This window comes from Rhipicephalus sanguineus, chromosome 6, assembly GCF_013339695.2.
Source record: "Rhipicephalus sanguineus isolate Rsan-2018 chromosome 6, BIME_Rsan_1.4, whole genome shotgun sequence".
NCBI classification, from domain to species: Eukaryota; Metazoa; Arthropoda; class Arachnida; order Ixodida; family Ixodidae; genus Rhipicephalus; species Rhipicephalus sanguineus.
The window spans coordinates 88247768-88264764 of NC_051181.1; the positions used below are offsets into that span (position 1 = coordinate 88247768).

At 46.4% G+C, this 16997-nt stretch overlaps 1 protein-coding gene and 1 long non-coding RNA gene across 2 annotated transcripts; both read left to right on the forward strand.

Annotated features, from left to right (window-relative positions):
• The first annotated feature begins 1554 nt into the window (after positions 1–1554).
• On the forward strand, positions 1555–16567 carry LOC119397962 (NADH-cytochrome b5 reductase 2). The gene is made up of 4 exons (XM_037665255.2): positions 1555–1801; positions 11812–12027; positions 14424–14689; positions 16303–16567. Exons 1-4 carry the CDS (start codon positions 1574–1576, stop codon positions 16565–16567), a joined length of 975 nt encoding a protein of 324 aa, XP_037521183.2. The 5' UTR covers positions 1555–1573.
• On the forward strand, positions 5525–7149 carry LOC125758999 (uncharacterized). Its single transcript, XR_007416549.1, has 3 exons — positions 5525–5676; positions 6127–6199; positions 7064–7149. It is a non-coding gene; the product is annotated as an uncharacterized LOC125758999 (long non-coding RNA).
• Positions 16568–16997: the final 430 nt, after the last annotated feature.

The window sequence follows — 16997 nt, forward strand, 5'->3', positions numbered from 1 at the left end:
TTGAATCTCTAATGCATGGACCTCCTAGTCCGGAAGACCATTGGCTCTAGCGGCCATCCGGGCTCGGTCGACCAGGGCTTGTTGCTGCCCTGGGTCAGAGCTGGACAGGGTCGCCTCCCACTCGACTAATGCAGGATTATATTTGACTGACATATTGGGATTGTCCTGGCATTCCCAGACCATATAGAATAAGGTGGTCGCCTGGGGACAGAATTTACATTGCGGATTGTACGCCGAAGAATCTATCTTGGACAGTATATAAGAATTTGGAAAAGATAATGATTGTAATCGTCGCCACACGACCTGCGTTGCCTTATCTAATTTAGGATCAGGTGGGGGTAGAGTGCGTCTTTTAAAAAGCAACCACCCCACCGATAGTTTTTTAGATGCGAAGCAGCCTATGAACGAGGCCTGTCCCCCTGGCGTGACGAGTGTTCCGCGTGCCACTAGATGTATGGAAGAAAGAAGAGAACGAAATGCTGGCACGAGGGAAGAGCTCGCGCATGGTGTGCAAAAAGGAATGTTTACCTGAGAAAACGGTACCACTAGATATATGGAAGAAAGAAGAGAACGAAGTTTTTGCACGAGCGGAGAGCTCGCGCATGGTGTGCAGAAAGGAATGTTTACCTGACATATGGACGAGCGATAGAGCGCTCGCTCCACTGCGGTGCGTGCTCTAGTATAAATCATGCAAGGTACCCACTACGCAATAAATCATGCCAGGTGCCCACTTCGCCATAAGTAATCGTCATTCATGCAAGGTACCCTCTACGCCATAAATCATGCAAGGTACCCACTACGCCATAAATCATGCAAGGTACCGTTAGATGCGAAGCAGCTTATGAACGAGGCCTGTCTCCCCGGCGTCGCGTCGACGTAGCCAGTGCCCCAGCTGATCCGGTGCGGCGGGCTGGCGAAGCCGAAGCGAAACGGACGCGTTGACATCGCATTCTCAAACTTCAAGCTGCAACCTTTGCAGAAAGAGCCATTAACTTTAAACTTTACGGACCACAAGGCCATTATACTCAAGGGAAAACGTTCCCCTGAGCCATATATGACGAGTAACAACATGAGGGGAACCGTTCCCTTGAGCTTAAAGTCTTATATGACGAGTAACATCAGGGGAACCTCGAATAGAAGGACCATGAAGAGTGATGAAGGAAATAAAACATTTACAGAAATCTAAGTCGGACTCATGGATGCTTCGCATACTACTCAGGGTTCCCTTTACGGGGAGATGGTGGGATTTTTTCTACAACATTGTACTTTGTTACTTTGTTGCTTTGGCCACCCAAGAACCTTGCATTCATCCTTGACGGTAACCTTTGTTTTTGTCTAGAACTTGTCTTGAGCACTACACCACAGATGCATAGCTCGTGTGCGTACAAAACGGGCTACAAAAACGAAATATAACTGCTTGTGTAATAACTTTATTTACTAGCATAGCTCCCGTCAGACGCTGCCCTAGTTCTGTGTGGAAGCGGAAAACGACGAAGAAGAAGGAAGCGATCGCCGTTACTGGACAGCCGGGAGGATAGTACAAGTAGACAACCGCGACGAAAAAAGCAGCAGAATGTTGCACGGGCGGGCCCAACAGCTTCTAATTTTCGTGGCCTCCGCTGCGGCCACCTTCGGAGCTGTTACACTGGCTGTGTTGCTCATACGCAAGATTGGCGCCCACATTTCCGGCGACGTACTGCTCGTCGACCCCAATGCCCGGTACACGGTGCGGCTTGAGCGCAGGATCACCGTCACCCACAACGTTCGCCTACTACGCTTCTCCCTGCGGAGCCGCTACCAGGTACGCAGTGGGACAAAGGATTTTTTTCCATACTTTGGAACGTGGGATTGTTGGTGAATTGTCAGAACAGCTTTGATGTAGCCTGCGCAAAAAAAAAACATGGGCACAAGAAGGCGCATCAGAGCACCACGCAGCGTTGTGTCGAGTCCTTATGTGCCTTCTCGTGTGCGTGTTTCGTTGTGCGCTATATCAGCCTTGTGTTTTGCGCCACCATCCAAACAGACTTGCTGACTGCGAACATACATCCGGCCCCGTATCTTAGCGATTGTGGCTTTGCATGCTACGTTTGATGTACAGAGTTGAATTTGCAGCCACACCTTATATATAGTAGCTTGGGAGTTAACGTATGGGACTACGAAACTTCAGGTAGTGTGCTCGATTCCCGACTATCGCGGTGTCGTTTTGATAAGGGCCTTAATGCGAGAATACAGGTGTGCTTTCATTTACGTGCACGTCAAATAACGCCTGGTAGTGGACGTTAATCGGGAGACCCTCACCAGAAGGCATGCCTCATAACCATATCCTAGTTTTAACACATGTAACCTCCGAATCTTGTTTTACCGTATTTAGATAGGGGCAAAATGCGAAATCCCTCATGTGATTTATTGTAGGTGCATCGTAACTGACTTGAATTGGTCAAGTTACTAAGGTCCGCCTCCTCAGCATAGTGATCTAATGTGTCCTCAGTTCTAAAAAAAACAATCATCATTAAGTTTGGACGCCAATAACCCTCGAGAATAAAACGCAAGCATAAGAGGACACACGGATGACAAAGAGTGAACGTAAGCGCAAGTGAATTGACAAGAGATTTTTTATGGAAGGAATGCCTTATGAGTTATGGAAAGAGTAAGAGAGTTAGGAAAGAGAAAGAATGAAATGCGGCGACAGGCATAAATTTTATATTCCTATCGTGGGATATTTATACTTCTTTGGTGGATTTCAGTGCATACGGAAGAAAAGATTTATTCGAAGGACACGTGAACATAAAAGCAAACAAAACGTGTCAGCATTCATATGTCTTTCAAATAAATATTTTCAGTTGCCAGTCAGCGCTCGTCTGTGTCCCCTCTGTTGTATTCCATCTTCATTGTTATCGCGCTGTACCCAAACATGCTACTGTACCAAACAGCCAACTTTCAATACTATTGAAATCTGACTACTTTATGAGATAACATGACTGATGGCGTGACGCTCTGCTCAGTGGTAAAATTCAGCAGATCCCACGCTTTGTGGAAATCAGTGTCATGCGAAGCAGTTAGCGATTATTCGTGTATGTTGCATTTTCGGCTTAGAATCGAGCGTTACGAGGTGGATTGACGTGTTTTTGTAAGTGTAGTAGTTGTGTGCACACCGCGGGCTTACGAGGACGTCGACTGCACTGGCGTTTAAACGGTAACTTATGTTCTGACGTAACGTCAGCACTCACGTTAGAGCACATACGTCAGTATTATCCAAGCGAAGTGCACATTACGGTGCGACGATCTGAATATCATACGTAACTCTCGTTACCTTATTGCTCCGGGGTCGAGCAACGCTTGACTATAGCTCGTTGAATCATAGGAATGCAGATGTAGTGTTTATTTGACTGCTAAAAAAGTGGACCCAACACTGGAACCACAATTAACGTTAAGCCGACATGATGCCTGTGTCATAAGAGTGCATATGTAATGTTTATTGATTTATTATAAAATGACATAGCCAGCACTGCAACCACTGTTGACGTTTCACCGACATTACGCCTGCGTAGGGTCTTTTTACAAAGCAGTTGCAAATCCTGGCGTGGCACTGCGGTAGAATACCTGACTGCCACGCAGAATGCCCGAGTTTGATTCCTGCTGGGATTACGATGTATATTATTTGCATTCGTCGGGTCAACGCTGCCGATGTCGCTTTCTCTTAGCACTCTCGCATTTAAATTACCAATGTCTGTTCTCGCCGTTCCTGGGTAAATATAAATTGTCAATCACCTGTGGCGCATGCCTGCACACCACGGCCCGTGGTGTACAGGTACGCGTCACGCATTTCTAGAGGAAAAGGTTTGACTACATACGCGGTATGATTTCCACGTTACTCATGTCATGACGACATAGTCATATTCGTCACACCCACTTACCCTCCTGTACCAATTTTGGTCCACACCAACATAAGGAAGCGATCATGGGAGCACCGAGACGTAGGCGGCTAGATAGATAGATAGATTTCTAGATAGATACGCTCAAAGTACCTTTCGTTCGCTAAGAAAATCATTTCATATACACGTGTAGTGTGACGCGTACGTTTTGGTCACTCCCCTTGGTAGTGAGATCAGTGGAGGATATGCATGTGCACGACTAATAGAACGCAGGGCATTCATATTTAATATTCAAGTATTGCTTGTTCTTGATACCAGACCGTCCATTTTGCATTACAAACCAGGTGTCACTGGTCCGGCGCAGCCTGAACACCACTGCTTGCACATGAAAGTAGGTGTCAGTAAGCACCGACTTAACGTGAAAGGGTTTCTTGACTAGGCTGGTGTAACCGCGCCCAGATGGAGTCCGCAAAAGGCGTCTGTATAAGCCGTGTCCGAAAAACACGTCACATCTCTCAACGAAAGTGATGCCGGTGCCAACAATCCGCCTTTTTCATTTTTTGTGCCGTCCTTTGCAGTTTTGGCGGGGAAGTGGAGTTTCGTGGAGTGATCTGGGACAACCTGGCTCGCTAGAACAAAAGCCTTCGCAATGCCATACCCTACCACAGCGTTTCGCGGCTTTCCCGCCAGAGGAAGAAGGCATGCGCCCTAGCACAATGCGAAAGGCGGATTGGTGTAGCGAAACCTGCAGGCGATGCGGCGCAGCAGGAGGTACATTCCCGGCTCAGAGAGTAGAAGGGAAGCGCATAGGAATAGTAGGCACACTACCGACGCGCGCCGAATCGGCTGCACCATACCTACGCCGCAACACGTGGCCGCCGAGGTTGCATCAACAAATAGAGCGCGCCCACTGTCGGCCGTATAAGTGGGTCTTCAACGTAACTCAGCAACGCCACTTTGCAGCACGCCTCCGTAACAATAACCTACTAGGGGGGCGATCGGAGATCTGTTCGTTCCGCGTTCGTTCTGCGGTGCCTACGTCACAGAAGTGAGAGGAGGCGCAGCGCTCCCGCCTAGAACCGCCGAGAGGAAGAGAACAGCCAATCGTGAAGCAGATAGCATTCCGGAAGTAGACGCGCATCCTGTGACGTCGGCACAGGGACCGTGAAGCGTTTCTCGCCTTTTATTAAATATAATTACTTTACAGAAAATTATTGTTTTTGCTTCTCAAGCTCAAACACTCTTTCAAACAGCAACAGCTTTGAGTGATGATATTTAATAATGTTAGTTTTTTTTGACGTCGTCGCTAGATGGTGTCGCGCACGCGAAAAAAAAAGAGAAAAGTAGCGGCTGACGTAGTTTCAAAATGTCGTCCGATCGCAACGTCTGCGTTGGTTCTCGGGTGTCGGATCGTCAAAAGGAGCTTCTGCTGGCTTTTGTGAAAGAGCACCCACAGATCGCGACGCTCTCGTGCCCGCTGGAGCCGTCTTTCACGAGGGAGGACCGGGACGACATGTGGCAGGAGCTAGTAGCGCTTTTGAACGAAGAAGTCCCTGCGCGTAACACCAGGGCCCAGTGGCAGGCCCGATGGAGGAATGAGCGCTACTATTCGCAGCAGGGTCTTGCCAAACTCCGAGGGCAGCCGAGGTGAGTGCGAGCACAATTGTATTGTGGTCGGTCATCTTACACGTCCCGCTTGTGCTTTACAGCGGCACCCGAGGCGGCCAGATTTCGGATTACCGCGGCCGCGTCGTGCTTGACAGGGACGAGTGTGCGAGGCCCATAGTTCGTGTGGTCTGAATCGGTAAGCACTGGCTTAGAATATCATTGTTACTTGTATGCTGCGAACAAGTGGGCTCGTTTGCTTCGAGCCATTACGCGCTGTTAGTTTTACTTTTTCAAACAATATCGAGTGGATCACCCGGCCGCCGCGTTAGCTGAGGTGCTAACACGTTGCGCCGCCCAGAACAGAATGCGAAACAGCCACATTTGCGGTGATGACGAAAGAACAGCCGCGAACTATATTTCGAAGCTCATTAGAGCACCCTACGTGTTCCAACCCATTTCTCAGACCCTCGAGTCGAGTGAGGTGCGTAGCCAGTAGGCTTGCCTCCCTCCACCCCTCTCTCCGAAGTCTGTGTGTCATAGCATGCCGCTGTTGAAACATTCTAAAAAAACATTGCTATTGTCCACTTCCATTCCATACTTCTTATTGCACTCAGTGTGTCAATCAAGAAACTTCTTACTATAACAGGTGAGCCCTGCTCCAGCTGCTACTGGTGTGGCTGAAGAGGATGTGGCCCAGGATCTTTCCCGTGCCCCAACTCGTAAGTTTCGCTGATGTTTTTGATTAACTGTAGATGGTGTTACATGCTCACAGGTGATGCTCATGCGTACAGGCATATGTTTGTGAAGAGATGACATCTGTGGGCATAAAGACAAAAGGCTGCACAAAAAAAATTTGGCAAACGGTTGCAGGAGCAAGTTGTATGCATAACTGTCAGATGGAATAAACAGGTGTCCTGCCTTGCAGTTATGGTGAAATGTAGCAAAAAGGTAGCATTGCAAAAATGTTCAACATCTTGAAATGTTTCCCTGTTTTGTCAATTGCTTCAAAAGTGAAACTGAAAATGTGCTATTGCTAAATATACTGTTCAAAAAGCAAGCTCGTTATATAACTTTTTCACATAGCCATCATACACAAATGCACATGTTTGCACCTGTGTTACACCTGCTTGCTGTATGTTTTGCATACTGCAGCAGCTAGGGTTTCGGAAGGAGATTGTGTCAGTCATCGCGTAAAGCCGGGCAAACGATTGTGTAGCCCTGAAAAGGGCTGTTTGGTTGCTTCTCATGCAGAGATGGTTAGAGGCGTGAGATGCGTTTGATGAGATGAGCGAAAATGAATTCCGGCACCGCTTTGGTCTGTCCAAACGAAGTGCGTTGAGAGAGAGAGAGAGAGATACGAAGAGGAAAGGCAGGGAGGTTAACCAAGCTTTGGCTACCCAGCACTTGGGGTGCGGTTGTGCGGTGAACCAAGCACCATTCATGGATGCCGTTGGGTCAGTGGATTTTCAACAGAGAGGAAATTGTTGCACACACTGAAACTCTTCACGAACAGAAGCTTCCAGCGAAGAGTCGGTAGCAGGAAATTTATAGATGATAATGGCAACACATTTCTTGGTTTCCAGCTCATGCCGCAGCTGCGAGATGGGGGCAACCGGCAGGCCGAGGCGCTGGAGTTACTAGCCGCAAACACCAGGCGGCAGGGCCAGGCATCATTGGAAAGCTGCGCCAGGTTCAACTTCTCGGTGACGCGGTCCACAAATTGCAAGGCGTTGGTACCCTCGCCCGGGCCCTCATTGCAGCGGAAGGCACCTGCACAGTGATTTGTAAAGACTAGTTGTACATATATGTAGATTTATTTTTGTTCACATCACGAGCTATGATACGCTGGTTTGCTTCAATGGTGCCCTGCAATTTTCTTTCAGTTAATTTTCTTTTTCTGCATATCAGAAGCACTGATGTGCTGTTTCATTGTACATAGTAAAGTGTAGATCAATGGTAAATCGTGTCCTGCGATGTCATTTGTTTTTAATCTCGTCGTGCGAGGTGATGCATTCAGCAGTTTTGTAGTACATGTGCATAGCACAGTGTGGTTTCATTTATAAATCATGTTTTGCCATGTCATTTTTTAAAATCTCATACAAAGTCATGCATTGGGCAATTTTGTAGTATATGCACATAGTGCACTGTAGTGTATCTATGTTTATAGTGTATACGTGTAGAATATTGTGGCACACTGTACGTTTTCTATCGATTTTTACACATCCTAGAAAAAAAGAAAAGCGTTTGTGAAAGGTCTAGGTTGCACAATTTTGAAATATTACAAGACCAAAAAACAGTTGACGAATACGTGTTCTGTTGCTTAGAAGTGTTTAGATAACAGGATTGGGTACAAACAGAAATCAATAATAGAGGAAGACATATCAGCAACCAACAACTTGCATTTTTTAGCGAGTTCAATTAATACCGGTTCGACTGTGCCTTGTTTTCATGTAATACAATGACTTTCGTGCTGCAGGCACTTTGTAATAACTCCATTTGTATATTATAAAAGGAAGCTACTTTTGTATTCTTTTCCTTGGCATTAAATTTAAAGGATATTTATTTATTTTGCTTTTTATGTGCATTGCTCGTGATACTTGTAATAAAATTTCAATTCTGACACTACCCTTGTTGTTCATTTCATTTACAAGCACGATTCTTGTTGCACTAAAGCTACCGCATCTTGCTGTCCTGATTCAAACAGCCTTTTCCGGTTACCACTTTGGCTGTGAATGGCACCATGTGCCATTCACAGTTGAGCTCTCACTTGTGCTTAGTGTGAAGCGCCATATTTTACAACCTGGTCGACGCATTTCATCAGCATGGCGTTGTGTGACAAGGGGGCATAGGTCGGCAAAATCACTCATGAGTCGACTCACTCAGATTCAGATCGAGCTGTGAGTCCAAGTGAGTAATACATTGGTGAGTTCGAGTCCGGGTGAAAACATTTTAGTGAGCCTGAGTCCGAGTGAATCCGCTTGAGGAAAATTTTGGTGAGTCTGAGTTTGAGTGAGCCCCAAGAGCAAAATATATTTCACGAGTGAGTCAGGGTGAGCTTCACATTTTTTGCCAACCTATTCAAGGGGGTTATTCATTGATAGGAGAACGCTGTTTCGTTGATATGTGTAGCAAACATTTGAAGCGTAGTAAAAAAAAACAGTGACAAACACATTGAACAAAGACAAACACGCACCACGCAATGCTGCCGAGGTCGTTGCAGGCGGCGGCGTACTCTGCGCAGGTGCTCAAGCATGCAGGCCCTGTAGTTCTCGAAACAGGTTCACTACACGGTTGCGCTGCTGCTGGCTCCCGTTGTGGTGGTGGTGGTGGTGGTAGCTCAGCTGCTGCTGGCAGCAGTCAGCATCGTCGGTGTCGTCATCATTTCCTTCGAGAACAGGCTCATGTGCCGCCAACGCAATGTCGTGCAGAGCTGCACAAGCAGCAATGATGCTTGAGCAGCTGTGCACAAGCTTACAGCGATGCACCACTCCACAACATTGCGCATGGCGGTGTGGGCCTTGTTGTAGTGGTCATCAGGGGTGCCACGTGCTGGTCGTCCGGGCACTGGTGTCAGGAACCACGGTTCTAATGTATAGCTGGAGTCTCCTGCACGAGGTCGGCATGACAGCTGTAGTGATAACGTCTTGAATGTGGCAAGCATTGACAGCACTTACCAAGCAAGCCGAAGTTTTGCTTCCAGGTGCTGACGGAGAGGGCTCCCCCGCCATACCCACTAGTCATGACATGACCCCAGGAAACATGGACTGACATCCAGAGGTCGGCATCACATGTCTGCAGAATTCAATTCAGTCAAACTTGTACCCATAAATGACCTTGGGTACAATGTTGGGTATTATGTTAATGTAACTACATCTGTCTTCACTGTTACTGACTGTTGAAACATAGCTATGGACAAATCATCGACAGGGTAGGACTTGTACCATAAGTTCTAACACGAGGACAATGCAGTGTCAAAGGGTAGTCTGCATGTTTACTGCTTGGAACAACCCATCTTTCAGCCACCAAAGCCTTTTAACCAAATTATTGCTGTATGTTTAAGGCAATGTATCACAAAATATCTACAACACGAAAAACTTCGACTGAAAAAAGGGTTATGAAACAATGCGTATTTAATGTACATGCTAGGGCGCGTTCCGAGGGACCGAAATAAAGTTTATTCATCCATCCATGTATTGATCCATGTAACGTCCATCACGACAATGAACAATAAGGACATACTACGGCCGGCACATTCTGGGAGCGCTAATCTCAACAAATACAAATCGAGAATCAAGCTTCGGGTACACATGGCGAACGAGCAACGGTAATATTATGCACTGTGCAGGCCGCTGAACCAAAGTGTACTCCGCGTCACATGATTTCATCGCTTATCCTAAGCGAAGTGCCCTGAAACGAACCAATTCCCGTTCTGGATAGATCGAAAATACCGCTCCCACTTATACTCAGTTGCAACAGCCTCAGTAAAGCGGAAAGTTTAAGCGATATAAATGAAACAATTCGTTACGCATACAATGCATGAATAATACTCACGATCGTGGTGTTGAATGCGTAGAGTCCCTTCCCCGACATGTAATGCGTCGTGTCCGCGGAGCTCAGGCCATGGGGCTTCGGGATTGCGATGAGCGTACCATCCACGCACCCGACCACAACGGGAATCTGCCCGAGCCGCGCGAACGCCGCCTTTGTTCGCTCTTCGCGTCTGTGGTCTCCGGAAAAGGCCACCCACCGTTTTTGCCCGTGAGCGACAGTAATGGCGTGTTCCTGACGGACGACTGCGACAGGCCGCTGAATTCCTCGCAGCCGACAGCTCGCTGGAAGCATCCGATCGCAAAAATCTCAGCGCGCACAACGCCTTCCGCTCTGTTTAAATCCCACTGGTTCGTTGGCACCCGATGACGGGGCCGAGATCGTCGCACAACCAAGGTACAGTACGTTTCGAGAAACGAAAGCGACGCCGGAATTCACACTCGCTCATCTCTTCAAACGCATTTCGCACCATCTGCTTCGAGAAACGCCAACGTAGCAAGGAAGCACCGTTGCAAGCGCCATTTCCTCAAAATCAGCTGTTGCGGCAGCCGCAACCGCCGCATCACTCGAAATACATGCCGTGCGACGCCATTGATCGCTCGAGAGAACGCGAGCGAACGGGCTCGCTCTCCGTTCACTTTTAGCAGACGACATGCTCGTTATGACGCGGCATGACGTCATCAAAAAAGAAAACATCAAGGAAAAAAAAGAAATGGCCACGCCCCTTATAATGGCGTGAGTTGTCCGGCTTCAGCCAATCAGCGCGCTTGTTCTCCCCCAGGAGAACGAACAAGCGGAACGAACAGATCTCCGATCGCCCCTCTAGACTCCTAAAGAAAAGAAATGCTTTTTATGGCAAAGCTGTATTTGCCTGACTTTTGTCACAGTAGTAGTAGTAGTAGTAGTAGTAGTAGTAGTAGTAGTAGTAGTAGTAGTAGTAGTAGTAGTAGTGTTAGTAGTAGTAGTAGTAGTAGTAGGCGGTTGTCGAAACAACATTGGCTGAGCCAGCTGGTCACGTGATCTCAGCTTTGACCAATCAGGAACAAGCAAGCGCATTTCGACCTAGCGATGAATTGACGACATCACGTAATCTCGCCAGCCAATCATGCGGACTCAGGCGCTTTCCTAACAAGACATGATCTCGCTAGCCAATCGTATATACCAGCGCACACAGACTCGAGATGGACAGACCTCGTGTATTCGGCAATGTCGAGCCGCAAAATGCTTACGAGCAATGTCGGCACCAACTTTACTCTGAATGGAAACGACGTCACCGTGGCGAAGACGCAGCGTTGTGAGCTCGCGAAGCGTAAGAGGAGAGCCGACGACTCCGAACTGCGAGCTCGGCGTAACACTCGGTACACGTAAGACAGTTTAGCTGTCCGACCATCTTCATGGAGTGGAAGGTCCGACTATTTTTTTTTTGTTCTCATTTCATAAGAATACGCTTAGGGATTATCTGCAACTATCACGGATGCCCTCAAGTGCCTCCATCTTGCGCTGCTAACGTAGCCGTTTATTAATCTGTACCAACTAAATCACCCGTACTACAGTAGACTAGTACACACGAAGACAGCTGTACCAATGAAGCCTGCGCTTCTGGCGCTCCCTAATTTGATGTCACTATTCACAAGACTGAGCAATCCTTTGTGTGAATATCCGAAGGCAGCGCCCATAACAACTTCAACAAGTGGTCTAACGAAGCGGAGTAAATGCAGGGTGGATACTTTGGCATGTTTCTTCATATCGATCTTGTCGGTCGCGGGTACGCCTGCCTTCGCAGAGACTCGGAATTTACGTCGGTCAGCACATCCTTGTCAGCGCGAGCATTCACGGCTGCCCGGTAACGAGACATTACACTCCCGTAACCCGGTGTGACCAGACGGGCCACTTCGACATCATGGTCAAGGTGTACCGCACGGGCGAGTCGGACGAACACCCCGAAGGAGGCCTCATGTCCCAATTCCTCGATACGATGCGCCGAGGGGAGAGATTGACGGTAAGGATTTAGGCTATGCTGCCGGGCCAGCATTACACGCGAGTTTTCTACAAAGTACTCCATACGCAAGGAGAAACAGCATTTAACACACAATGTGCTTACTTTCCAACTGCAATGAAGGTTTTAGATTGTACGCAGTTAAAAATTGGACGAAGACAATCATCTGGAACCAATCAGGGGTACTGGGCTTGTATCCCCAGGATTTCGGGACATGTACACGTCGTGCCAGCTCTCGGCGGTGGCCAAGCGGCCCGTCCTAAGTGAATGACAAGTACACAAAAAAATCATTTCTCACGAACGCTGTATAATATTGAAAACGACTCTCGGTTTCAGATACTACGGAACCACTAAAGCATTTTAGGCGTAATTCTAATAACGTGCCACAGAGGGCCTACCTTTCCGGGCCATTTGAAGATTTTGCCACGCAGCAAGGAGAGTGGCCTCAATTTAGACCCACTTTCGCCTCTTTCGACTTCGCTTGCAAAGCCCTGAGAAGAGGTTCCAAAATGATCCCCGGTTTTAAATTAACTCACAAACGTTCTTTGAACTGATAGACTACATTATTGTGTAGCCAAAGCCATGTAACTTCATGGTCGGTTTTGTCGGCCGCATTCTCGTTGTTTCAAGGCCTCCATGTGCTCCTGCATCGTATCAGGGTGTGTCGGAACAGCTCGTGGTGCTGACAAAGATTTTGAATACAACGCCCGGGATCGTGCGCGGGAGAGCGAGACGAAGAGGGTGCTTCAAGATCCCAATAATTACGCCTTTCCACTGGTGCGGGCAGCGCGCGCGCAATTTTGGCTTCTGTAGCGGCATCTCCTGGCATCCTCAACTACGTGAATGTCCCGTTTCGTGGCCATGACTTGTTCTCTATAGACCATGCGTTATGTTATAGTATTAAACAGATTTCAGATTACAATAAAATAAACGTTGATTATTATATTTATGCGAATTATGCATAGATTTCCTTGTAGTCTTGCGCTACGTACGGGTAGACTGCAGTTTTTGTCTCTAAAAAAATGCCAGCACGTTTTGTAGAATAATAAGAGGAATACAAATGGCCTGTCAAAATGAACTACTAATGAAAACAAAACGGAATGTAAAAGTACCTTCATGACAAAGTACAACAGAGGAAGCCGCAAAAAAAAAGTGTCAGGAACAAGACTAAAAAAAAAAACCTCGTTTCCTGTTTTAATGGATCACTTCCCCTAACAAGCATGCATAGTGGCTCTTGTTGCATACGTACTTTCCAATTTGTCAATATTTTTGCGAAATATCTTGTGGAGATATTTCAGAACTTCGAGTGGTTATTTTTGTTCATTTTTATTCGCCCTAAAAAGGTCACAAGAAACGCAGATCTCAAGCATATGCGACATTTTTAAGCGAACAAAATACATCATGATTTGTTAAATGTTGGCACATGGGACTACACACAGCAGACAACATAGCTGATAATGTTCTGTAACCATGAATGTTAAATCAATGTAACGCACAGAGTAGGGGAATGCTACACGCTAAACTGGAATAATAATATACCAGATACTGAAGAAGCAAAAATGGCCAGCGCGCAGAAGCCATAAGGACGGTGGTTGGGGCATCAATGGAGGAAGCCGACATCCAGCTTAGTATTTATACCACCAAAGTGCAGACAACGTTCCATGTGAACAAATGAAAGTACTTCTTTACAAGTGTTTTTTTATTATGCGTTAATAAACACAAGACAGAAATTGCCTGTCGTCGTGTCTTAGCACCAAAGGTTTTGGCACGCTAACCATGAGCGCCCGTGTTCGACTATTCCGCCATGACAGTTGCATTTCAATGGGTTGAAAATAAATAAATAAATAAATAAATAAATAAATAAATAAATAAATAAATAAATAAATAAATAAAACGGCTACGTATGTACGTACACTCAGATGAAATGAAAGGGACTCTAGACGGTCAAAATTATTCCGTAGCCCTCTGTTTCCTGAGGTCACAAGAGACACTAAAGAAAAGATCAAGAGAACACGGTGTTCTTGTTACCATGATCTTTTCTTTTGTATCCGTGTCTGCACGGCTGTCATCTCTTACCATGTATGCGCACCAGCTACCTGAAGTGGCTTTTCGTTCTACCCTCGCGTGTTCAGAATTATACGGAGGCTAGGGGTGCAAGGTATCTGGAAATATTTGTACGCCCTCAACCACTGCGTCCCCAGTGGGTCCTGTACAAACAAGTATTGATTTTTACAAGAAAACCAGCAGTGAAACCTACAAAACCTGCAAAGCGGCCTGGATTCCTGTAAATATATCTGATGAGCTGAAATCGGTCATTTGTTGTGAAGACCATTTATTCCACGACGTGTGCGCGTACCCGACACAAAGTAAAATTTCTCCCTTCATTCGTTCCCTCACAGATTCAGGGCCCACGAGGCACCTTTATTTACGAAGGCCAGGGGCATTTCGTGACGGTCGACGGAAGCCGACTGCCGCAAGCTTCCTGGATGGGGCTGGTCGCAGCGGGAAGTGGCGTCACGCCCATGTTGCAGCTTCTGCGTCACGCGCTTGTCGATGAGAAAGACGAAACCAAAATCAAAATGATCGACGTGAACAGAACCGAGGACGATATCATCGCGCGTCGGGAGCTTGATCAGTACGCCAAGGTGCATGCAGAGCGGTTCAGGTGAGGATCAGAGCGTTGTTGTTTTGACACTGAAGGATGTGCCCGCCGTGTGTGCTTAGTGGTTAAGGTGTTGAACTACTCAGCACCAGGATGCGGGATGTATTTCTGGTCACGGCGGCCGTAATTTGGTGATGTGGTAATGCAAATTTGCCTAGGCATTTAAACAATCCAAGGTGATAACAATTGGTGTGCAGGCCATCTTATATTCTGCTGAAGCATAAATTAGTATCACATCGTAGTTTTGCGCGTAAAAACTCTATAATTTACTTTTCCCTAAAAAATTGTAATGTTAAAACGATTAAATAAAAAGCGAAATGGGCTATTATATTTGAGACGCGTTAGGTAAATTCTGAAAGCTGCCAGATTCGTTTTCTGTTTCACAGAGAACCTTAATCTTTCGACGGAAGCCTTATTCTTTATCTCTGTACACTCAACGCAAAAATAAGAGAAAAAATGCCAATTACTCGTTTTGGAATGTCGCGACTTGTTACGCATATAGCTCTCTGTAAATATACAGCTTTAGCAGAATAAACCAGTCTGTCTAGTGTACAGAACAGTGCACGTCAATGTTGATCGTACTTTTTAGTTCATGTTTTTTTTCTCGACTACATTCTAGTCACTGACACGGCCGGGTGACATGGCCGTAGCTAAGATATGACACAATATGCAGCTCTCCAAAAATTTTAGTGACATATTCAACAGCCTTCAAAACCAACCTTTTTTTTGTTTTAATATACTTCAATATACAATGGTCGGTGGGCTACGGTTATCTGAATCAGCAAGAATTGTGGGTCGTTATGGAGAAAGCTACGTCGGGAAAAAATATTTGCGCAAAATATGTATACGGCGTATGTCATTGATGGCTTATATATGCTTAGCCATAAAACAGCCGAACGCTATCCTCGACGCATATTTCATGTAATGTAGGATACACTTGGTTGGAATCCGGCGATCCACAGCAACCTAAAGCAAGGTCGCAGCTATACTCTCGTCGAATGCAAAGTTGTAACATCTGATTTGCCACTGTTTATGCTTTTGTTTGAAGTAAATGTCTTCGGTATCAGTACCACAGAAAAATAAAATGCTCAGATTTAAAAAAAAAAACATCATAGTAACTTACCGGAGATTTTCACAAACGCGTTCTGGTTTGAATTCTGGGAAGAAGTTAGTCAGCGAGGACAAACGACGTGCAAAGTTCGCGCACATTTCTTGTTGGCTCCGGCTGTCTTGGTAGTTCTTTCATTTTTGTTATTAGTGAAGGACCGATCAAACGAGAACTGTGAAAATATGACGATGTGCTGTGACTACGTGACCACCATTTACGCCTCACGAAAAACCAGCTCAATGCTAATGCATCTGAAAAATTTCATGTCATTCCTGTAACGCTCGTGGGCCTTCCAAGTGATGAATGCAATAAATTAAACGAAATCTTTAAGTCTTTAAGGCTCGGGAGCTCAATTTAATATTTTATTTTTCACGGAACACTTTTTTCAAGCAAACATGTAAACAGTTGCCAGTGTTATATTAGCTACCCCTACTTTTAATATTATTATCTAGTAGCTCAGGTACCCCACTTACACAATAGTAAAATCTTTGCATGGTGGTTGCTGCAGCCTCTGTCACGTACTGAGCAAGCCTCCAGCGGGTGAGGGTGCCATTGGGTTCGTGGCGGGTCCGCTGACCTCTGGCATCATGGCCGAGTACCTTCCTTCCACCCAACAACGATACCCTGGTGCTCTTGTGTGGACCGAGTCACTTCGTGAGCGATCTGTGCAAGCCGGCACTCAGCACCATTGGACACAAGCCTCAGAGGGTGCTGTGCTACTGAGTGGCATCCTCAATAGGATCGAAGAAGTGTATAAATCTATTAACCTCTAAACATTTCGGTATAAATTTTGTCGTATATCCTTAGTGTTACTTCAGCATTCCCGCTGCCATTACCGCGTCTGCAGGAAAAAAAAATGCGAGCGCCGTGCTCACACGCATTCAGGGAGAAATAAAATGATATCACTGATTAGGCAGAAGATAGCTCCATCTCGTAATAAAGCAACAAAGGAGGAGGCTCTCTAATGGCAGCCATCGATAGCTGCCAAATGCTACAGGCCCGTGTGCTTTTTTTTAGGTGAACGTAAAAGAATCCCAGGTTGTCGACATTTCTAGAGCTCTCCACTACGGCGTCTCTCCAATCGTCTCTCAGCAGTTTAGGGGCGTAAAAACCCAACAATTGATTAATGGAATGGCAAACACAACCGACAAACACATGTCTACGCGTTGGACTTCTCAGACATGCGTTACGCCACGCAACCTA